The 23,028-nt window shown below is 52.9% G+C and overlaps 6 protein-coding genes and 1 non-coding gene across 7 annotated transcripts; 3 read left to right on the plus strand and 4 right to left on the minus strand.

The window, feature by feature from the left end:
- Positions 1 to 501: 501 nt before the first annotated feature.
- SPT23 (SPT3 Dosage dependent suppressor of Ty-induced promoter mutations-like protein) lies at positions 502 to 4,757 on the minus strand (the record flags this gene model as incomplete). The annotated part of the gene is made up of 4 exons (XM_062877799.1): positions 502 to 630; positions 687 to 4,046; positions 4,101 to 4,614; positions 4,651 to 4,757. The coding sequence occupies 4 exons, from the start codon at positions 4,755 to 4,757 to the stop codon at positions 502 to 504; spliced, it is 4,110 nt and encodes a 1,369-aa protein (XP_062733606.1).
- A 1,544-nt stretch (positions 4,758 to 6,301) lies between these two features.
- Positions 6,302 to 9,416, minus strand: QC761_306590 (uncharacterized protein). Its single transcript, XM_062877800.1, has 6 exons — positions 9,097 to 9,416; positions 8,676 to 9,041; positions 8,018 to 8,574; positions 7,837 to 7,944; positions 7,268 to 7,750; positions 6,302 to 7,205 (listed from the first exon to the last, which is right to left on the minus strand). The coding sequence occupies exons 2-6, from the start codon at positions 8,791 to 8,793 to the stop codon at positions 6,747 to 6,749; spliced, it is 1,725 nt and encodes a 574-aa protein (XP_062733607.1). The 5' UTR covers positions 8,794 to 9,041; positions 9,097 to 9,416; the 3' UTR covers positions 6,302 to 6,746.
- QC761_0054740 lies at positions 9,417 to 9,488 on the plus strand. The gene has a single exon. It is a non-coding gene; the product is annotated as a tRNA-Gly (tRNA).
- A 64-nt stretch (positions 9,489 to 9,552) lies between these two features.
- On the minus strand, positions 9,553 to 14,002 carry QC761_306600 (uncharacterized protein). Its single transcript, XM_062877801.1, has 2 exons — positions 11,208 to 14,002; positions 9,553 to 11,152 (listed from the first exon to the last, which is right to left on the minus strand). The coding sequence occupies exons 1-2, from the start codon at positions 11,399 to 11,401 to the stop codon at positions 10,099 to 10,101; spliced, it is 1,248 nt and encodes a 415-aa protein (XP_062733608.1). The 5' UTR covers positions 11,402 to 14,002; the 3' UTR covers positions 9,553 to 10,098.
- QC761_0054760 (uncharacterized protein) lies at positions 12,758 to 14,131 on the plus strand (the record flags this gene model as incomplete). The annotated part of the gene is made up of 4 exons (XM_062872512.1): positions 12,758 to 13,059; positions 13,287 to 13,541; positions 13,790 to 13,883; positions 14,111 to 14,131. 4 exons carry the CDS (start codon positions 12,758 to 12,760, stop codon positions 14,129 to 14,131), a joined length of 672 nt encoding a protein of 223 aa, XP_062733609.1.
- A 15-nt stretch (positions 14,132 to 14,146) lies between these two features.
- Positions 14,147 to 17,657, plus strand: PFK26 (6-phosphofructo-2-kinase; the record flags this gene model as incomplete). Its single annotated transcript, XM_062877802.1, has 4 exons — positions 14,147 to 14,297; positions 14,440 to 14,743; positions 14,887 to 15,733; positions 15,790 to 17,657. The coding sequence occupies 4 exons, from the start codon at positions 14,147 to 14,149 to the stop codon at positions 16,645 to 16,647; spliced, it is 2,160 nt and encodes a 719-aa protein (XP_062733610.1). The 3' UTR covers positions 16,648 to 17,657.
- A 579-nt stretch (positions 17,658 to 18,236) lies between these two features.
- QC761_306620 (uncharacterized protein) lies at positions 18,237 to 22,872 on the minus strand. The gene is made up of 2 exons (XM_062877803.1): positions 19,609 to 22,872; positions 18,237 to 19,549 (listed from the first exon to the last, which is right to left on the minus strand). The coding sequence occupies exons 1-2, from the start codon at positions 20,218 to 20,220 to the stop codon at positions 18,389 to 18,391; spliced, it is 1,773 nt and encodes a 590-aa protein (XP_062733611.1). The 5' UTR covers positions 20,221 to 22,872; the 3' UTR covers positions 18,237 to 18,388.
- Between the last annotated feature and the right edge of the window lie 156 nt (positions 22,873 to 23,028).

The raw sequence follows: 23,028 nt of genomic DNA on the forward strand, positions 1-23,028 counted from the left end.
ACACACATCGTCTTGACCAGAAACAAGCCCTCCGAAATATATACATACAAAGAAATAGACGCTGTGATCCCTTCTTCAGAGCAAATGTATTAAAACCAAAGTATATCACCACCACCGCCGCCGCCGCCGCTCCCATCATCGTCACCGATTCGTGACATAACACCAAAAAGACAAAACACAAAGCCCCTTTTATATAGGACCACCGTTTCCACCCCACACCCACATCACTGTAAACCATCGCTCAAAAGCAGAAACGGAAAAACACTTTGGGTTTTGCTGCCCAACCATAAGCTGACCTCCAAAGACATAATCCATGACTAATAAGATTATGATATACCCGCACTATAATTCCACGGTCTTGTCAGACGCCCAAACGCCATGCTTCTTTCGAGTCCGACCAAAAACACAATTCCAACCAGCCCCTCCTGGCCCCCACATAGCTAACCCCATAGCTGAGTTGTCTCTTACAACTCTCTTACAACAGCAAAAACGTCCATCACGTTATACCAGCTGGCCAAGAACAGCACCCTGAGGTACACGCACATTGGTAATGACCTCCCTGATGGTGGAGCCCCAGTACGGTAAGCTGCTGTAGAACATGGCACACATCATGAGGACGAGAAGAGGAATCTGTAGCACATGGTTAGCATGTTGTCATCAAGAACATCATGGGCGAGTCGACATACCCAAATGAAGAACAGATTCCGATCCCCACTCAGCCTCTTCATCCTTTCGGCGCGCGCCCTCAAGATCCTTTCCCGCTGAGCCTCAGTGATGGCATTCTTGGGCCCAATCTCGATGAAAGCGGCATCTTCATCCGAGAACTGTTCCTCCGCCTCCACCACTGGGGCCGTGACAGTCAGGGCCTCTTGAGTAGAGGGCCCAGCCTCGTCGTACAGGGCGACACACTTGACATCTGCCTCGGCCTCGGCGGCAGCTTGAACCGCAGACGATTGCTTCTTGTCATAAGTATCTTGTTGGAAGATTTCGCTGTACGCTGGTGGTGCCTGGATTGGCGCGGGTTGAGCACTGGTGGCCATCGACGAGAGAACGTGCCACAGCTCCTTGATAGAGGAAACGTCCTCCACGTTCGAGTCTGGACGAGGGCCGCCCAGGTTGGGAACCATCGAGGCTAACCGTTGCATCACAGCGGCCTGGTAATCTGGCATCTGAGGGATGTACGGCATTGGTAGGTTCTGCAGGATGTTGAGCTGCATAGCCTGCTGCAGTTGCTGGAACTGAGTAGTCATGTGGTCCCTAAACGCAGTCATGGCGGCTGTCGGCAAAGCAAGCCCACCCAGACCATCAGTACCACGGCGCTGCCGACGGGGTGCATCATCTGCCGGTGGAGCTGGTGTGATACTGTTGTTTTCGCGCATATCGAGCCACTCATCTTCTTCGTCAGCATTCTCAGAAGCCACGTCGCTCTCTTCCGTGGTCGCAAATGTCGAATACTCTGGACTTTCCTCGCCGTCATCGGCCTCCACCTTGAGGCTGTTATCACTCTCTGCATCCTTGCTTTCGCGTGCAGGCAGTGCCTTTGCGAGATTGAGTGCACTATTGACCCTGCTATGGAGAGAGACGCCGCTGCGGGAGCGCGTGTGTGATTCAAAGCGGTTGATGGCTCGAATTGCGGCTGGTGACTTGGCCACATCCGCAGCAGTCAGACCCGACAGTGTCCGCAGTGTGGAATCCGCGCCGTGCGAAGTCAGAAGGCGGATGATGTCTGGCCGGTTCCTGAGAGACGCCATGTGCAACGCTGTGTATCCAGCCTTATCTCGCACGTCGGGGTTTGCTCCGCGAGCCAAAAGACCAGCGACAAAGCGATGAAGGCCAAGATAGCACGCGACATGCAAGGCAGTTTGACCCGTCGCCCTCGTCCTCAAGTTGAACCGAGCCGAGTGTGGGCTGTCATCGAGATCAATCATCTCCAAAACGTTTAGGAGCTGACCATCGAGGTTTGCCCCAGTTGGTCGGCCAGTGTATGATCCATCCCCTCCAGTCATCCCGCCTCCAGCCCCAAAGCTGTCCTGCGATTCCTGATGCCTTCCGATGATCTGCTGCGCAAATCCGTAGAGACCACCAGACCCTCCATTCATCTTACTGTTGAGGATAGCAAGGGCGAGGTTGACAGCTTGCTGATCACAGTCGTCCTTGTACGTAAACCACACGGGGTGTCCCTGCAATTCTAGTTGAGCATCCTTGAAAGTGATCCTCACGGCACCAGGAGATTCGGCCGGTGGCACTAGACACACAAGAGATTCAGGGCCCCAGAATGTCGTCGTCGTCGCCGGCTTACCGCCAAACATCACTTCCACGCCCCTCTTGAACCCCTTGCCTAGCACAGTAACCTCATACCCTCCCAGTACCAAGCCCTCCTGCGGTACCACCTTATGTATGACTGGAGTTTGTGAAGCGGCGTTCGAGGCGGCGTTGGCTGGACCAGAAGCGTACACATTTCTGGGTGCAACTTGAGAAAGAGCCACGCCCCCACGTGCTGCGGGCATAGTAAGGGTTGCCATGGAGGTGGTGGGGCTGGGGGCTCTGCTTTGGTGGAGTGAGGACGTTCCAGAATATAAACCGGCACCTCCATTGTCCAGATTCGCGGTCCCGTTCGGATTGAATAACGACGGTTGGTTGTGGTTGGGTGTCGGTGGACCACTGGCGTGCCCCGGTGACATTTGCAGCTGACCTGGGGCCATTGTCCCTGTGGGTGACACAAACATTCCGTCAGGAGGGAGCCCCAAATGTGCAGGTGGCATGTGTCGATACTGGGGGGATGGTGTTGACGAAGCCGAGGGGCCAACCGTCGATGGCAGTTGTGCTACCGGAGACAGGGCCGTTTCGAGCCGTGCTGCGGCCTGCTTCCTCTTCTTCGACGGTTGCTGTCCAGGGAGGGGTCCAGCCGGAGCCGGGCGTACCAAGAGGCGAGAAGCTTGGATCGGCTGGTCAGGCAACTGCGTAGACATCGATGAGCTGCGCCTGTCTGCTGCGTTGGTCAGGGGAGGCGAGGGGTAGAAAACTGTGCTTTCGACGGCAGCCTGTCTATTCAATGCATTTTCGGCGGCATGGGGAGTCTTGTGATCATCGGTAATCATGATCGAGGGTGACAAGGCCTGGGCGACAAACTCTCCCCTGAAATCCGTCAGTGTGAAGATGACCTGAAAGCCCAGCTTTTCGGTATGATGCCGGCAGTAACACGCGATTCTCATCGGTGCCTCGACAGTCCACGGCGCTCCTGGTTGCACCATGTGCACTTGCAACTGGCCTGATTCGTCCGTCTCCCCTTTCGGGGCTTCCCACTCCCTGACTTCGCCAGTGTTGAAAACGATCACTCGGTATAGCTCGTCCTGCCTCCAAATCTCTTCATCTTCCACCTTTTTGATCTTTTTGCGACTGGCCCGCTTCCGTTCTCGCGACACACAATTTTGACAAATGGTGACTTCCCCGCCATCCTGAGGTTTTGGTCCATCATCACTTCCGTCTCCGGACTGCAAGGACGGTAGAGTCGGCTTGACTCTAGGTACCTTGGATGCCTTGCGTGCTTGTTCCATGGCTGTCTTCATGAGGTCCTTGTTCTGCATGGCGCTTGTACAAACAAGCCGAACGTGCAGCTCCAACATGTCTGGAGACGGCTCTGGGGTAGGCTTGGCGAGAAGCTTTGGCTTGCTGATGGTGTGTGTTGGAAGATGAATCCTTTTGATACCAGGAGGGAGTGGCGTCAGGTTCAATTTTATCGGAATCTGCGTCTCGACTCGGGACTTGGTAGGCGTTGGGTCTACGGTAAGCTTGAAAGGTTGTGGTTGGGTAAAAAGCCCCCTGTTAAAGTTGAGCGGTGGCCCTACGTTTCCAGAAAACTGTGATGGAACAGGCACCATCTGCGGATTTACACCCATGCTGATTGGGTGCCATGGTGGGTAGGTGTTTGTTGGTAGACCATGGTAGTACTGCGGCGATTGGGGGTTGGGCATTCGTGGGGAGAAAGGAGATGTTTCGCGCGAAGTCTCGAATGACATGTCACTTGTTGTCTGCTTGAAATCAAAGGGCTTCATGTAACCGTCAGCTTGCCATGTCTTGCCCTGGCCAGACAAGCTACTTACCATGTATATATTGTTATTGCCAAACATCAGAGAATCGGCCTGGCTCGTCTGCGGCGATAGTTGCTGGGCTGTCTCGTAGCCGGCGCTGTTTGGGGAGCTGAAGTCTGAATGAGGCTCCATCGCTCCTCCGAAACTTGGCCCGTCAAGACCATTACGCCCGTCGACAGTTTGCTCCGTCTTCCATTCTGGCTTGATCTCGGACCCATCCAGCACTGAATCATCCTTGTGGTTTCTCAATGATGTGCTAGTAACCGTTGTGCTTGTTGGCCCGTTGGAGGAGCCCGAGTCGGCCAACGAGTTCCGCGAGCTGGTGTACAAGTTGACCTGGCTCATGGGAAGAGCGTCAGAAGGGGACAAGGGGATGAAAACATCCCCCACGTCGTCCATGACATCAGGCCCCGAGGGAAGAGGGCTCTCATCGGAATCGAAATATTCTTCTGGATACGGCTCATTGGTGAAATCCTGCATCAGCGACATGAAGTGGCTGGGATAGTTGCTGCTGCTGCTGCTGCTGCTGCTGCTGTTGTTGTTGTTGTTGTTGTTGTTGTTGTTGTTGTTGTTGTTGTTGAGCTCATCAAACGAGGGTTCCCAGGCTGACATTGGTTGGTCCATGTTGGACAGTTCGCAATTCAAGGCGGCCGGTCCTGCCGTGGCCATCGAGGCTGGTGTGCAACCAGCTGGAAGTAAAACGGGCCGCTGTCGAGCAGGGGGTGCGCGTCGCGTTTGCGAGGCGTTGTCGGTAGTGTCGTGTGTCAGGGACAAGATCAGACTCGGACTCGAAACAATTCGCAGTTGATGTTGTTTTTGTTGGGACGGCAAGAGTCAAAGTGGGAACGAGGCCAAATTGCGCCCAGGCGGGGTTCTCAGGGCTTCGCGATGGTCGGGCAGCGGTGTCGTCTCTTCGTAAACGCGGCTCTCACTCACAAATGTCACCTGGCGATGTGGATGATGGCGACGGAGAGAGTGGAGGTGAGGTCCCCCGGTGGTCGGTAGGTAGGTTGGTCGGTCGGTCGGTCGGGGAGACGGGATTGGATTGGATGGGGTTGGGGCACTTCCAGTGCTGCACAGCCGTGACGGCGAGAAGCAAAGGGAGAGAGAGCAGTTCGAAAGGCGGTAAGCGAAAAATGAGCACTGGCCAATTGTCGATGTTCGGACCCTTGCAATGGCAAAATCGCCCAGCCTTGACCTGGATGTCAATCGTCACTCTCTGCGTCTCTGTTGCAGATGTTGGCGGTCAACTTCCGGGTGACGGTCGTCCGGAAGAGTGTGTCGTGACCTTGTTTCTTGTTGTGTAGCTAGCTAGCAATGTGAATTGGGGAAAAGCAAAAGGCAAGGTGAGCTGGGCAGGGCAAAAGTTAAGTCTGAGGTGAGGAGGGCACTTGGCTGCGGAGAGGTGAAGACCAGACCGGACCGGGGGCAACTGGACTGCTCTGCACACCTGGATCAAACCTAAAAGGTGGGCCTTGTGGAACGCAGGGAAAGCGTGGTGCTTCTGTCAGCCACTGGCAAAATCCCAAATTAGGGTAAAGCTACCGCAATGTTGGAACTGTCAGTGGTCACTGACGGATACAGGGAGGATTCTTCGATATTTCAATTCGACAAAAGTCCTGGGTACGGCATCGTCGGCAGGATCCCTATCAGACTGAACCGCAGGCACGCGGCGTGAGTGAGTGAGTGAGTGAGTGTGTGTGTGTGTGTGTGTGACAGTTGTCATTCATCCGCACTCGGGCTGCATCTCTGCTACTACTGCCAGTTGTCCCCTGAGGTGTTCCTGACTTCGGCGTCTCTTTTGCTTTGCTGCAACTCACCTCTGCCTGGCTGGCCTGCGGCGGATCCGCCGGCCTAGTGTACATATGTGTGTATGTAAAGGGCTTGGTCTGGATCGTAGTAGCAAGTGGAAGAAGATGGGACGACGCTATTCCGCAATGATGCCATGATGGAGATTACGGATCCATCACGCCTCTTTGACAGCTGCCACTAGTCAACTGATTAACCTTGGAGAAGCTGCTGCGAGAGGGGTCTCAGGGTGCACGGGGCACTATCATGAAGATATCTGGTATGTGCGTGTCAATACTGCGTCTCAGACATGCAGTTTAACCGATTGATATGTCTCTATCGAGGTTTTCCTTCCTCCAAGCGAAATAACAATCCCAGCCATCCAGTCTTTTGGGTCGTCTAAACTTAGCCAAACACACCAAAAACTAGCCCACCGAGTTTCGCGGCGCTGGAAAGGGGACAAGGGGAAACGCGTCATTTTGCGGACGCTAACAGGAGGGGGTAGGATATAAATGATGGACGGATTACGGAACTGTTTCGAATATTTCTTTTTCATATTACGGACTGACGTCGTAGTCAGAGAAAGTGAGACTGCTGCATGAGCCGAGGGCCTTCAAGGGTCATAAAAGGGTTCAGAAAGGGAGGTAGCTAACTGGTCTTCTTCATCTTATTCTGTCTACAACATGCGACTCCAAAATGATACTAAACTCCTTGCTATGGAGGCACGCAACACTGCAGAAAAGAAAGGACAGAGGGCATCTGAGGCCTCTCGTTTGGTGGTCTGTACATCATGTTCCCAATCCCACCACTTGGCACTGTTTCTTTACCCCGAGATGGAGGTCATCCCGGCTACTCCGGGCAGCCCAGTACTCAGGTACTGTCAGCATTGTGCGTCCCGGCCGGTCCCGGTGCTGAGATCGGTCCTGCGATCGCTGGAGACTCATCCGGAAACCGTATTGTCCGTCCTGGGAGACTTGGTGATTTGAGGTCTATTTCGACGGCGCTGCTAGATCCGTCAGTGCCCATGGCGAGCCCGCCCGAGCCAGCGGGTATGGTTTTGACATCTAGTTCCCCACCTACTGGCTGACTGGGGATAACACTGCCGCCGATTCTGGAAATGGAACGCCTTGCGTCTGACGAAGGAGGCTCCGTGGCAGGCAGTTCCTCTCCTGAGTTTCTCCTTGGTCGTCGGGCGACCAGTGTGCTCACTCTGTTTCGAATTGGTGGAAGGAATTCCCCCCCATCAGATGTCACAGAGATTCCTCTTGAGAGGGTCCTGGGAAGGTAAAATCCTAGCTTTCCAAGTGGGAGACTCAGGCCATGCACAACCTGTCACCGTACATGTTAGTCCCTTTTGTCTTCTTGTCATAACAACAAAGATTCCAACTTACAATACTGCAAATGGCCAGGAACCATACCACAACTTTGACCACGTGCCCCAAATGCTCAACCTCCTCGCTTGGCTCCATCGTCTTCAAGAACTCCAATGTGATATAGAGATAGAAGATCGCCGAAACCCCTACCGGGCCAAAGAAACCCACGAATATCGCCTGGCGGACTTCCTCGATCTGGGGGATAAACTTGTGGATCGCAAACACCCATGGCAACCTCCTGAACAGCAGCACCAGAATTCCCAAAATAACCAGCCGATGCAGCGGTGCCACCCTATCATTCACCAAAAACTCATGCCACGGGCAAACCGCCCCCAACCACATGAACACCGACACATTCAGCAGCATGTCAATGGTTGGCTGTAACGAATCGTCCAGCGTCTCCAATCGAAACCAGTCATCCCAGGTGAACGCATTGCCTGCAATGAAACAAGCAAGGACGTCATCGCTCCCAATCATCCCACACGTTCCCACGATGAATAACTATCAACAGATGTTAGCTTAGTCCTTCCCAGACACATTCCCCTACTTCTTCAGACCCAGCCTCAGGAGTTGTAGAAGACACCTACCGCCAAACTGATAGCAAAAACCAAAAAGCTCTCCCTATCCACAAACTTCCTCTCCTCAGCCCAATGCAACAGCTTGTTCGCTCCCCAACCCACAACAGCACCGTACACCTATCAACATCACCAGCTGGTTAGCAAAATCTCCTCTCCTTCGAGGGCAAAACATCAAAAGCACAAAACCTACCACACTCAACAGTATAGTATACCCCCAAGTCTCCCCAAACCACTGCCCCATCGCCCCCCTCACCCCCCCATCCCCTCCACCCCATCCCACCTCAAGTAAATACAGCCCTAAAAACAAAAACGGATACCCCAACCCATCATTCGCACCACTCTCGGCAATAATCACATCCTGCAGCTCCTTCGGCACGTTATGATCCGCAAACTTGCCCTTCACAATCACATTGCTCAACACCGGGTCCGTGGGCGTGACACAGCTGCCCACCACCAGCGCCTCCAGAAACCTAATCCCAGGCACCAGACCCCAGATCAAAAGAGCAGTAGACAGCCACATAGCCGTCATGATCGGGCCCAGAAACCACAGCAGCGGCCGCCATTGTTTCTTGAGATATCGTGACGGTAACTGAACACCCGCCAAAACAAGCTGAATCCCAAGAACAAGACGGGTGAACGAGAGCGTGACAATGTTGAGGTCTTCTTCCGATCCCAAAGTATACTCGAGCGGTTTGATTAAATTCGCCGCCGCCGGAGAAAAGGCCACTCCCGCAAGCAACGAAATCACTAATACATTTTTTGTCAGTATCTCATCTTCACCAACGGTTGAGGGAGAGTGTACAAGTCCAGGCGTCATAAGGGATATAAACAAGAAGCAAAACACCTACAAGCCTCACTCAAATAAAAATTCTCCTTCATCAAATACGACACCAGTCCAAACAAACTGATCCACCCCCCCAACACGCTCAACACAATGTTGAAGTTTGTAATCGCCAAGGTCGGCATCTTGGCTTTCCCTTCCCCCTTGGCGCCAAGCTGTCAAAACCACACTCCTCCGGCTCCGGCTCGGGAACTCCGGACTCCACCCTTTCCGAATCCTCCGGACCGGGCGGCGCGGAAACTCCTTCTGTCCAAGTAAAAGCCGCAAGTGGTGTGTGGTGTGTATGTCGAAGGCGTGATGCTGGATGTTATCGACACATTTGACCAAATCCCTCTCCGTGTTGTTTTAGAAAATCTTGCGCAGGAGAGAGAATCTAGAATGAAAAGTGAGCTCAGACCACCCACACGTAAACAAACCAACAAACTTACTTTCAACAACAATGACCCAGCAACCGTTATCTGTATCGACGTCAGTTGAGGAGAGCGAGTGAGTGAGCAAGAACCATAAAAAACGGCGGCGCCAAGCCCGCTTTTGAGGACCAGATCACACAGGCTGGGTCACCGCGGGCACAGTGTCGGAACCCCACTTTTGTTGGACAACAATCCCTCAAGCAGGAAGGAGCGGAATTCCATGAGAAGAGATCCCGATGGGTAATCCCCAAAACCTTAAAAAATCAGACGAAGGGTGTTATGTATAGGGGCATTCAGCCCAGTGAGAAAAGGCCAAAAATAAAAGTCCAAAAGTTGAGTGCGGCCATCGGGAATCGAACCCGACTCTAATGCTTGGAAGGCATTAATGCTAACCACTACACCATGGCCGCCTTTGGATGTTAGAGTGGCGAGGTCTAAGCATTTATAACTGGGTACAATTTTACCCACAATCTCATTAATTTTACAGACGATTATCTTCAAAAGTGTCTTGTGCTGTCGGTTGCTCTCTGTCGTTATCTTGCCGGACAGGATTCATCAATTACCACCACTCCCCTCAAACCAATACCACGGAAACACCAGCCAGGGCGTTAACAGGAAAGAAAGTTGATACATTACACCACAGCTATAAATCATGCTGATTGCCCCCCCCTATCTAACGCCTTGCTATCCGTTTATCCTCCATGCCTACCATCCCTTCGCAATGAGATACTTTAAAATGCTTCCCAGTCCATGTTGTTGTTGCTTGTGAAATGTTTCGTGTTTTGTTGCGCCGTCATAATGCCAATCCGGATGTACGAGAGGACTACCTAACTCCCTCGACTTCTTCTTTGCAAAACTCAATACTATCAAGAACACCATAAGATCCTCCCATGTTAGCTTGTTGCTGTTGTTGTATGTAAGGCGTGATGACGACACCGCCCAGAGATGTCGTCGCCAGTGTTGTGAGCCGTGTGTAGCTGTGTGTGCCGCAAAGAGGGAGGTGTAGAGCCCACGTAGTGACTAGGCATGGATGGCTTTGTCCACCTCTAGAGGCCTCATGCAGCCGCCTGACTCCCACTCCCAGGCAATCAAGCTCCAGTTCAACTCCCGGCGCCAAAACAGGCCAAGACCACGACCGCCATCGGCTCCCCCAAGTGAGGGATGACCACAACCCCTATCCTCCGCGCTGAGCCCGCCCGTCAACGGCATACGATGACGAAAGACAACCTTGCCCATGCGAGAGTGAAGTATCGCCATGGAACACATGACGCAGGGCTCGTGTGTCAGGTACATCTCGAGACCGTGGCACAAGTAGCCGTCTGGGCTGGGATGTTCCAGCTCAAAGACCTTTCTTTCATCCTCGAACAAGGGCTTGTCCTGGAAGCACTCGTACTCTAAAATGGGCTCCGGATTGGTCCGAGTTTGTCTATTTTCGCATCGAACCAGCTTTTGGGCAACCATGGAGATGGCACGCATGACACAGTGTGCCATGGGGTTGCCTCCATCTCCGCATTTGCCTCGCTGGCACCAACGAGCGTCACCAGCCAAGGCGACAATGGTCGTCTTGTCTTCCTCTCGTTGGATAACGCAAGCGCCCATGGCCTCTCCATAGCCTTTGGCCTCGGACTGGTGGGCGACTTGGTGTGCGAGGCTCATCCAAATGGCCGCATCGTCACTGATCTCGTCCGTGCTGCGGGCGATCATCGAAGGATGCGGTCCAAGAGGATTGTTCTTGCGGTATACGGCAGGCCAGAATTGCTGTGACCACATAGCCGCCTGAACCTGGGAAGCAGGTGCAACCATAGGGACGGGGATGCTGCTGATGAACACCTCCTCGCCCTCCATGCCGTCGAGCTTGGTCAGTTCCTGTCTGACCTCCTCCTTGTTCAGCATGGATTCGGGCCCTGCAATGATGTATATCCAGTTCGATTTTCCGGTATGAATTTGTCGGGTATCTGGGGACTCGTTCATGAACTTCGCTTTGATGTGGGCAGGCAAATCGCAAGGCTTGGCGCATCGACGAAGATGAGGGAAGCACTTAACCACCTCTTCAGATAGTAGCTCTCGCAACATCCTGTTATCATGGTGAGCAGTTATCGCCAGGGGACTCGAGAGGGTTGGGAACGTACATGATTGCGGGGTTGGCTGTCTTCAGAGGCACGCGAGTGATCAGAACTTTGGCCGTCACGTAATCATCTCGCAGCTCCAGTGTCGTCTTTAGTGGGATGAGGACCCCATGTTCGACTTCCCCACGCACAAGCTCCTTCACAATAGGCTCCTGGGCGTCAAGGATGCGATGGATAGAATTCTCTTCCTCGTCCATCTTGTACAGGTTGGCTTCCCCTTGTCAGTGCAGAGGGCTGCGCGAGATTGTCGTGAGACGATGACAGAGGCTTGTCTTGCAATCGTGATCCAAGGAAGTCGTGACAAGGTGTAGAGAAGGCCAGCAATCAGATAGCAAATATGTGGTCGACTGTTCGATGAGGGTGGCAGGCGAAGAATCAACGATGAAGCGTGACTAGCGGGGTAACCGGGAAGATAGGCGATGGTGGAGGAGAAAGGGCAGAATCAAACGACAGCAGTCAGAGGGTATAATGGAACATGCAGAGACAAGAAGTCCGGACGAGAAACCATGGCAGTATCGATTCTAGAGAAAGCAGGAGCAAGAGCAAGACGGGGAGCACTTAGACAGCCCGGTCCCTACGGACAACGACAACAACAAGAGGCAAGCAACAAGCAAAACGGCACCATCTGTTGTTTCTTCGCTGAGTTCCAGACAAAAAAAATTATAGACAGGAGCTCCACCTCCAGCTTGTTCCTGGACCCCTGGTAATTGCGGTTGGTGGCGGCAGGCACGGAGGCTGGAGCTGGTCAACCCAACCCCAACCCCACCTTCCCGTTGTACTTTTTGGCGAGCGACCGACTGCGGGGTACCTACACAACCCTACCCTTCCCCGCAAAGCAGAGAGCTCCCCCCAACTATTTTCCATTACAAAACACTGAGCGGACGGAACTCCAATTGCACATTCGAATTGCTAACCTTTTCATGTGTTCCAAGGATCAGAGCGCGAGGATAGGTCCATTCCCGGATAATATAATGCCCTTTAAACGGCCCGTTTCCACGCCTCTAGGTTCCAGGTTCCAGCATCTTTCACAACCCCTCTTTGAGACCTAGGTGGGAGAGGGGTTTCTTGACCCGTCCCAGCCAGTGGACAGTGAGAGTGAAAGGAAAGGTGGATAGTCTCCAGACCACACGATGGAGAAGATACGGAGATAGGAGAGGATGGCATGGATGGAGACAAAGAGCCCTCACAGACAATGCCGTTGTTCATCAGCACTCATCTGCCAACACACCCACACACATCCACATCACATCCCATCCCCCTCCGCAGCAACAAACGGGCGGGTGGTGTGGTGCCGAGCAACGCATTGGATGCATCCCAGGCTTTTTGACATCGGAAAGCGGCTGGTCTTGGCAACTGACCCCGTTCTAGCGTGGGGGGCACACGCGCATTCTGCCTCCATGCCGCGTTGAGGTGCATATGCAGCGCAGCACGCAGCAACAAGCAGCAAGCACCTGGCAGGGCGCCGTCTTGTTGGAGAAGGAAGGGGTGGGAAGGCCAGCCTGTCACATTTCCCATGTCGAGCACGACGCCTCGTGAAGGGGGTGCGAGTGATGATGAAGCATGATGAGGCCTTGATTGCCTTGGCGTGGGCTTCATTCGGCGCCGGAAGTCCGAGTGCGGACCTAACACCAGAGGTTGGAATTGAGCTGGCTGCAGCTGAAAGAGCCCAGCCGGCGGCTCCTCCGCAACGAGCAAAGATCCCCATCTTCCTCAATATGGGAAAGCCTCCTGTAGCGGAGGGTGCATCGGCAGCATCGACACCACTTGTTGCACCACTATTGAGCCGTGCACATCGCATCTGGGGCAATGAAACCCCAGAATCCCGCGTCAGAGTGTTGATGGACTTGTCTTTGTGGTAATTCCTGCCGGGAGGGAGGGGGGCGGGCGAGGAGGAGGCTAGCCACATTGCTCAACAAAAGACTCAAAGAAAGGTAGGAGATTGGTACATATTTGAAGGTACCTCCCCCCGGCCAAACACCACAGCCAGCCGTCGTCTCTCTGTTTACATTTCCCAACTCTTTGACTCACACTCACCCTCACCCTCGCGGATTGCTCCAACAACACTTGGCTGCCCTCCATCAGCCTCTCCTGGTATAATAAGACAACACCTGCCCAACCCAACAAATCACGGACGTCCCGGATTCAGCCAACAAAGCCAAAGCCCGTTCCTGGCTGTCCTCCCATTCCGGACTTGGTGTTCTGTTGCGCAGCGGACGCCAAGAAGGCCACCTCCATCGTCGGGCTCGGGCGCAGTCGCAGAGGCAGGTCGACTTGTCTTCGGAGTGTCACAAAAGGAGGCCGACGGTCGAACGTCTTGTCATCTGCCGTGGCCTCATCGTGTGCGACGGTCGTATATACCCCAGACCACCTCTCATCAGCGCCTCATCTCGCAGACCTTGGCATCGGCAGCTGCGCTCTCTCAGCAGTTTGAGCAAAAGGGTGATTTGAGTCACCCGCGTCACCCCACGACCCTTTGGGAAACGAGCCAGGTTACGTCACTTCGTTTCCACCGGATACACCCTGCCAAGCACCTGGGCCAAGACGCCTCGCGACCCTAAATCGTCTTAGCCACTCGACGTCGACAGAATATTCTCGGACGACGTCAAAGTCCCACGAGACGGTCCATCCCAGTCCATCCCAGTCCGGATTGTCCATCTCTTGTCCATCTCATCACAACCTGTAAGTGATGGCTTGCTCCAGTCAGATGCTCCGCCGGTGGCGATCAAAGTCAGATCTTTGCCGCAAAATAGAGTTTGTTGCTGCCGGGCTTCTGGGACTTTTGGAGACCCTGCTGGAACCCTGACGGAAGGTCGACCACCGATCAACACCCGGACGGTCAGCACCGAATATTTTGTGCAGCCCCGTGGACCCCTGCCCTTTGTCTCCTGCCGCTAATTGGTGCTTAGATAGCGCTGCAACCCCACTAAGGGAATCCCTGCCCCATGCTGCAGACGCGCCATCCGGACTCGACTTTTGATCTCAAAGTCTCCAGTCGTCGTCCTTCTTCCATGCCACCGCATTCACTTTGGTCACCACTACCATCATCATCATCATCATTCACTGGTCTCTCACGCAAAAGAAAACGCGAAGAAGGTCTCTTTTCCCCCTCTTCTTTTTCTTCCTCTCACACTTCTCTATATTACTCTGCTTCTACTATACATACACACACCCACTCTCGAAGCGGCATCACCGCACAACACCAGCACCACGGCTGACCTTGCATATCACTATAAAGACTCGTTTCCAGTTTCGCAGCCCTCGTCGCTGCGAAAACTGGCGATGAGCCATATGATCGGATCGTCGGCCACTGCACCATCATCACCCTCGATCCGCGCCAACGGACAGCGAACCATTCCAGGCGCTCATCAGTTTCACGATGGCTTGCTGCCGCCAGCTGCTGCGTCGTGGTCCAGCGCACTAAAGGACCTCAACGACTTTGAGCTCTCGTCGTCACACCCAACACGCCCTGGCTTCCAGCAGCACTATGACTCCCCCTACTCACGCAGCATCCCGTCCACTGCCCCCGGTTCTCCTCGAATGTGAGTCGAATGCAATTTTTCCACTTTCTGCGAGATTTTGTGCGAAGCTTTCTGCGCCTTTTTCCAACCGGGCGCATAGTTAGCCTTGTCATACTTGCTGCATCCCGCTGTCATGTCAGTTTGACTGACTAGTGTTGAAACAGTCCACCCCTTCGACAGAACTCCGGCAGCCACACACCAAGAGTCCGGCCACATGCCACCACGCTGAATATCCCGGGCATGACCAGGTCCAAGGCGTCCCCCGATGGCAGAATTCCCGACCGCGATGTTGCTGCGAAGCTCGTCATCATTATGGTCGGTCTGCCTGCTCGAGGCAAGTCGTACATCACCAAGAAGATCCAGCGCTACCTGTCGTGGCAACAACACAATACCAAGATTTTCAATGTTGGAAATCGTAGGCGCCTTGCGGCAGGGGTGGCCAACTCCGGTAGTGGATCCCCGACCTCGGCCACTAACAGAGGAGTCGATGTGCCCACCCAGGCTGCTACCATCCTTCTGAATGGCACGAAAGGTCCTGACATTATGGTAGAGGATGAGCCGACCAAGCTGGATCTTAATGGGGAGCCCAAGTCGGCTCGCACCAAGATTGACCAGTCGGCCAAGTTTTTCGATCCAAATAACGAGATTGCAGCCAAGCTGCGTGAACAAGTCGCTCTCGACACCTTGGATGAGCTCTTGGCCTACCTTCTCCACGGAGGCGGTGCTGTCGGCATTCTCGATGCCACAAACAGCACGATCAAGCGGCGGAAGCTCTTGGTCGACCATATCAAAGCTCGGGAGCCAAAGCTCGGCATTCTCTTCATCGAAAGCATCTGCCACGACCAAAATCTCCTCGAGGCCAACATGCGCCTGAAGCTTTCCGGGCCAGACTACAAAGACAAGGATCCTGTCAAGTCTTTAGCTGATTTCAAGGAAAGAGTCAAAGCCTATGAAAGTGCTTACGAGCCGCTGGGCAAGTGGGAGGAAGACATGCATCTTCAGTACATCCAGGTATGTTTTTTCTTTGGTTTGTTTGTTAGCCACACCCACTAACCAACTGTGCATAGATGATTGATGTTGGGAGAAAACTCGTGCACCACCGACTCAAGGGATTCCTTAGCGGCGGGATCGCTTCTTACTTGACGACATTCAACCTTTCTCCCAGACAAATCTGGATCACCCGCCACGGCCAGAGTCAGGATAACCAACTGCAAAAGCTAGGCGGCAATTCTGAACTGACCGAGAGGGGTCACTGCTATGGCCTTGCACTCTATAACTTCATGACGTACAAGCGCAAAGAGTGGCTGATTGAACAGAAGAACAAGATCGCACAGTCGACCTTCCCACCGCTGCCAGGCGACAACACGCCACCATATCCCGAGCTCAACCAAGAGCTCGAGGACAAGAACTTTTGCGTCTGGACTTCGATGCTGCAACGCAGCGTGCAGACGGCCGAGTACTTCGACGCAGACGAAGATTACGATGTGAAGGCTTGGGAGATGCTCAACGAGCTCAACGCTGGCTCCTTTGAGGGGATGACTTACGAAGAGATTGCGCAAAGATACCCCGAGGAGTACCGGAAACGGTCCCAGGACAAGCTCCAGTACATCTATCCTGGAGTGGGAGGCGAGGGTTATCTCCAGGTTATCAGCCGTCTCCGGGATATGGTTCGGGAGATTGAGCGCATTACCGATCACCTGCTCATCATCGGACACCGATCAGTTTGCAGGGTGCTGATGGCGTACTTTATGGATCTCACTAGGGACGATATTGCCGACCTCGATGTTCCGCTGGGGATTCTCTACGCTATTGAACCCAAGCCGTACGGCATCGAGTTCCACGCCTACAAGTACAACGAGGAGCAGGGCTGGTTCGATGAGCTTCCCAACTACAAGCCTCGGAAGACGGTGGACAGGAACTCGTGATGGAGATTTTGACATCCCATCATGTGTAACATTAGGCGGCCAACACAGCTGGTTACGTTTGCCGCGCTTTGATTTTTTTCGCTTTTCGGTTTTCGGCGTCTCGGGTTTCGGGGCGATACCGTGGTGGCAACAACCACAACTCACTTGATTTTTGACATTTATCAAGGAGGCTACACAGGCGTTTATGGGACGGGGGCAATGACTTAACGGACTAGGTACAGATGGGACGAACACGTACACAACGCAAGCACATGAGACATTACCGGCACACAATCATCATGGGTTGCTTTCATCATGGCGCTCGACCAAGCGACGGCTCTTTTTTTTTTTTTTTTTTTTCCTTTTTAGACCTGCATGCGGGGATGTAGGTTATGCATTGTTATTTTCTTGTCTGTTTTCTTTTCTAAAGTGTGTGTTTTTATCATGGCAAGATCAAGCAGAGCCAGCGCAGCGCATGTAGAAAAAGCTTCAAGCTTGCAAAAATTTGTATTTGCATTCAACGAGAGAAGGGTCCGAAGAAGCAAGCATATATTACCATTGATATCAAGTGCAACCAAAGCTAGACGCATGTACTCATGATAGACTAGGCCGGGTTTGGGTAGCCTGGTGTTTTGTTGTAGACTTGGGCGCTTGGGGTGGTAGCGTAGTTTGGTTATATATTGACTCCATCATGTCGTGTAAGCTTCTTGACTTAGTGGTTTTATGAGTTGTTTGGTGGTGAAGATGAAAGGTTGAAAATTTGTCTAAAAATCTTTAGAGTTGTTTTTTTGCGCGGTTGTTCTGGATGGGTGAGATGAGGGTGTTTGTTTATTATGGTGGTGGAGGTAAATAATAGCAATGTATGTATGCATGATGGAATAAAGGATGGGCGACGAGACAAAATTTTGAGAAGGAGAGCTTTATATACGGAAAATGCCGCTGCCTTTTGAGGCTTGTAGGTAGCCATCGAGCAGGAAAATACAGACACATGTGGGAATATGGATGAATGTGAAGTTATCCCTCACACCCACAAGAGATCAATCCACCCATATCTTACACCACTGACGCAGCCATTTTTTTCCCTAGCAACCGAAGTGAATCTGAGTATAAGATTGGACTAAAAAGGTGCCAGAAATCCTAGCAGCAGTCACAACTATTCATTTCTGTCCTTGACTTGACGTGTGCCAGAGAAATCGCCATTGAGAAATGATGACTCAATGAGGAGAAAAAAAAATTGAAAAAATTACCAACAGCATACAAACTTTCAGACTGGAAACTGTGCCCGTCAAAATCTGTTTCTCATCACTCACGTGTGAAAACACCGTCCCAACTCGAGGCTTGTCAATGACCGCTCGATATCGATCAGACCCTACCAGACCCCACCCAAGCCCTGAATGTGGGGCGGTGCGGAATGTGGAGCCTAGAAAAAGGGGGGGCAGGGGTGTCCCTGTGGAGATCTTAATGGAATGTGGGGGTCACTTTTTCTGGTCCTGGTTGATGATGAAAGCGAGATGTGATTTGGTGGATGAGAAAAGTTTTAAATTATGTATTTGGGTATATCTCTCAGGTGTGAGTGATGGGGCCTTGAGTTGTTTACACTACCCCAACGACGGATGCTTGCATCAGGTTGCTACCCATTGGCAACATTGTTAAAGACAGGTCAAGCAGATACGAGATACGGCTTGTCTCTCAACTCCCCAACCTGTTCCCCCTTTCCATGGTCTACACAGACATCTCCCGTCTTTTTGAAGCTTCGTTCAAATCAAACCGACTTTCCAAAATACCCCAAGTCCTCCCTCAACCTCTCCTCCACCCACCTACACCACCCCCCGTACCCTCTCCACCCCCCTTTCGTCTCCCTATTCAACCACCTTAACCACCTCCCGATCCCCTCCTTCTTCTCCCCCTCCATCTCCACCCTCTCCCTCGGATCCTTCCCCTCCTTCCACCCCTCCTCCTCCTTCACCTCCCCCCCCTCGGTAACCACAACCCTCTTTTCTCTCTCGGCACTCCCCATCATCTCACCCTCCGTCACCGTCGCCATAATCATTTTTATTCCCACCCAATGCGCCCCAAGCAGAACACTAACCTGGTCCCCGGGCACATCCACAAGCACCCTGAACTCTTCCTGCGGAAGCATCATCCACCAAGTGTAATGCCTCGTCATAGCCTCGTACCCCTCCCATCCGCCCCTTTTCAGTCCTTCCACCATCTCAACGAGCAGCTCCCAGTACCTCCTCTGAACCCCCTGCCTCGGCACGACCTCTTCCAGTTTCCGGAGACTCCCCCCCGCAGCATCAACCCACTCCCTTCTCACCAGCGGCAGGCTCCTCATGTGCGCTTCCAAGACCGACTTGTTATGCTCCGGCTGGATGAGGTTGTCAAACATCAGTCTTGTCTGCCGCGCGAGCATGGAGATGGAGATGATGACGATGCCCCGGATGAAGGTCATGTACTCTGGCATTCCGTCGTCCAAAAGGGTGGACTGGTAGGTTAGCGTGAAGCAGGTGGCCATGAGGGCGTTGCCTTCCGATGCCAAATCCGGGGAGGAGGAGGAAGACGGTAGGGAGGAGAGAGCCTTCTTGATGGATTTGATGGCTTTGAGACGGTGGGTCATCGCCGGCGTCAGGGTGAGGGAGGGGTCAGACTGGAGGAGGTGGGAGGCCGAATACCCCAGTATGGCGTGCATGAGGTAGGGGTGGGATTGGGATAGGTGAGGGACTGTGTGCAGCCACAAAGGCTCTGAACCGATGGGGTGGTGGGGGTAGCAGGTGGAAAGGAAGTGGTGGTAGAGGCGGAGGTCGAGGAGGGAGAATAGAGGGAGGGTGTTGGTTGGCTGGTGGGTTATGGTTGGCAAGGAGGGGTACTCGCAGGTGAGGCCGGTTTTGAGGCAGTGGCCGCAGGAGGGGCGGGTTTCTTGACACTGGTGGGTGGCGTGTATCAGTGAGTGATTGTTTTGGTGGTTAGATGGTGATTACCTACCTTTATGCGTCGACGTTTGCAGTTGAAACAACCCCTTCGGCTTTTTGTGTGGCCCCTTCTTTCTAACCGCTGTTTTCCCGCCGTGGTTTGGCTGCCGCTGTTGCTCCCGCTTCCTCCCCCTCCGCTACCGCCGCCGCCGTGGCCGGGAGAAGGGGCGGGGCTGCCACCGCCGCTGCTACCGTCGTTATAACCTGTTCCTGACACGGCAGAGGGGTCAAAGCTGGGGAGTTGGAGTTGGTTTTGGGGGTAGGGTTGTCCATAGCTCCCTGGACTGTGGGCGTTGTGAAGAGCGAGAGCGGTGTTGGTGCTTGTCAGGGCTGGGACCGTCAACAGGGACGGGGGAGGGAGGGGGTTGAGGTTCTGGAGGGTGGCATCTGATGCTGAGGAAACAAGATTGCCAGAGGTGGATGCAGATGCTGAGCTCTCCTCAGCAAGATAGTCGATATCCTCGTGAGAATGATGGGGCTGTTGGGTGTAAAAGGCCGAGTAGTCAAACTCGGGGGTCTCGGTTGTGGTATTTAAAGCCAAGAGGGGGTAGGTAGCATGGAGGTTGGGGTCCATTTCGTTGTTGTCGCCGTTGTTGTTATTGTTGTTGCTATTGCCGTAGTTCATCGTCTGCTTTGTGTACTAATCGATAGTAATCGCTAGACCAGAATTGTCAGAAATAACTCCGGGAGAGGCATCCAAGTGGAGATAGTAGAGGTGTACTTAACCTGACCTACAAACAAGCTGATTCCTTGTAAAGGACCCTCACCTCCCGAAATGGATCAAGGGGTATCAGGTGTGTCGTAAAAGGGTTGGATTATGCCTTAGGCATACTACTCCATCAAATCAAAAAGTCCGACGCAAGATAAAATCTGCCAGCTAGCTATATAACCCGCCAAGAGTGGCAGTGTGATCATAGTCTTCCCCCTTGCGATAGAAGTCGCCCTATTGGATACCTTGCGAGGTCTTTTTACTCAATTAACGATGGTAGGATAAGAGAAATGCACGAGGCTGTGGGTGGGATGTCGCTTGTCGATCCCCGAAAGTAGGCCACTAATTCTCAAACGGGAAGGAGGTTAGGACTGTTGTTCTGCTGCAGAGTTTAGTTGCCAGCACTCACCGAGAGAGTCATTCAGAATGTAGTCGAGTCTGAGTATCTAGAATCAGGGAATGAAAACGCGTCAGTGTCAACTTGAAATATGATTTTGTAATTTGGCTCCTCTATTTCCCAACGCTAGTCCTCTTTGGTGATTGATGTTGGTAAGAGATAGTTGCACCGTCAGTTCAAGATCCGTCACCGCTTCCTCCCGCGTTCCCTAGTCTCCGTAACGGCAATCGGTAGAAGCAACGCCACAATTATACAATCCAAAGGGCGCGAGAGCGTGGACAGGGTTAGAAGTTGAGGCTCTACAACCCAAAAAAAAAACACCAAAAAAAATCCAAAAAAAAAAATCTCAAAATGGCAATCGGAGAAAACTCCCAGCCAGTTAGATCCCCCCCAAAGCTGCAACCCCGGCCGGCCGGCCCGCGCGGGGTCGAGGTCGATCGGGTCATATGTCCCTCCGACGAGTCGATGTCGGCCCTTTTGCCTTTGCGAGATGCAGGCAGCGACGACACCGACGGAGTGGTTTGCCAATATTTCCACGGTTTTTGGATCGATGATTGCCCTCTCAGCCCTGCTGGGCAAATTCTACGCCCACGACCTGCATGTGTCAGGAACGTTGCTTCGGGAGCGTATTTGGACCTGTTAGGGACCCGGGAAGGTAAGGATTGACATTGACACTGACGTTGTGTCGGCAGCTGGTTTGGTGGTTTGGGGAAAAGTCCTACGGGTAGGACATGTCGTGATGCAACTTACGAATCGATTCGTCATGCTGAGGTCAATTAGTATCTAGAAACCTGACCGTGTGTAAGTCACTGGCCGAATGGCAAAGTCATCAACAAACCTGCTGGGAAGGTGATGTATACTAACTGACATAGATGGGCGGTCTGTAGTCCTCGCGGTCGATTTCCTTCTTCCCTTTGCCAGATCTGTGTTCTTCCCAAACAACGTCCATGTACACCGCTTGGTGTATCATAGGCAGATCACTTTATCGTTGATCACCGTGCCGACTTCCGGGACAATATCAAACTCGACTGACAATAGGAGACCGACAAAGTCCGGGACCGAAGGAAATGCGAGATGGCAAAACCGCCGAGGAAAGAAATTGAGATGAATGCAGTGTCGGTGAGGTGAAGGGTTGTTTCCATCGGGATGAAGACAAATGTCTGTCTGTCCTCTATACCGACATGCTGTTGCATACTTCGGTGAGAGTCAGCAGGACTTGCAAAACCGATGACCGATCGGTTCTCCCTGTCCTCGGCAAAATGCTGCACACTCAGCAATGGGGGTCTTCGGATATCGTTGATGTTGTAGGAGCAGTCGTCGTGGCCGTGTCTCAGTTCCCATCCAATATGCTGCCCTACTAGACGGCCAAGGCTTTCCAAGCCTTTTTGTACCAAGTGGCCGTTATCGTAGCCTGGTGTTTCAGTTTGCAGAAACAGACTGGCGACAAAGCTGATTCAAAACCTGCGGCCATCCGTCTTTACCACTTGGCATGCTCGGACTGAAAGATATGGGACCCCGTGGCTCGTCATCCTCCCTGGAGGAGTTTGTGAGGTTGCAAGTTAGTATGTTGTAGATCGTTACCTTGAATAGCAGGTCGGGGAGGCTGGCGAGGCTTGCGATTTTGGAGAGGCGTCGGAGAGGGCTTGTCGGCGGTGAAGGCTGAGATATCACTTTTCCTCACGTTGACCTGTCCTGTCTATGCGTGGCTATGAGCCATGCCCTTTGATATATCGTTTGGAAATGCCGTCAGCTGTAAGCGTCAAGCCGTGGATGATGAAGATCCAAATCTAAAACAGACCAAAAGTCCACGCAGGCATCGGCGGCAATCCGTCGCCGTGTAACGGTTCTCCAATTATGAGTTCTGTTGCTCCAAAATAAGAGTAGATGGTTACACCCGCTGCCGAGGACCTGCTTCGCCATGCAGTGAGAAGACCAACATACCTTTTATACCTGGATGGAAAGAATACCCGCGGGCGTTTGTTTTGTCACTTACTGCCTCCTGCTCACGAGAAAAGAGCAGGACTCCGGGTAAAGTTGACCGTGCCTCCAGAACACTGCAGCTCGAGAAATACCACCTCAACATTCCAGCCAATAGTTCAGCTCTTTCAGCTTCGCATCTGGATGGCTGACAGGAGTGATAAGACAACGAAAATAACCAAGACAATTTCTCGGTTCTCCCGGTTCTTCGGAACTTTTGAGCGCCCAAAAGACGGCTCGGGAGGGAAGGGAAGGGAAAGGAAAGAAAAAGAAGATTAAATCAACCTCAGACATAGAACCTCAGTCAGTGAGGAGGTCACACAGCTCCCGGAACTTCACATCCTCTACCC

This window comes from Podospora bellae-mahoneyi, chromosome 3 (assembly GCF_035222275.1).
Source record: "Podospora bellae-mahoneyi strain CBS 112042 chromosome 3, whole genome shotgun sequence".
Classification (NCBI taxonomy): domain Eukaryota; kingdom Fungi; phylum Ascomycota; class Sordariomycetes; order Sordariales; family Podosporaceae; genus Podospora; species Podospora bellae-mahoneyi.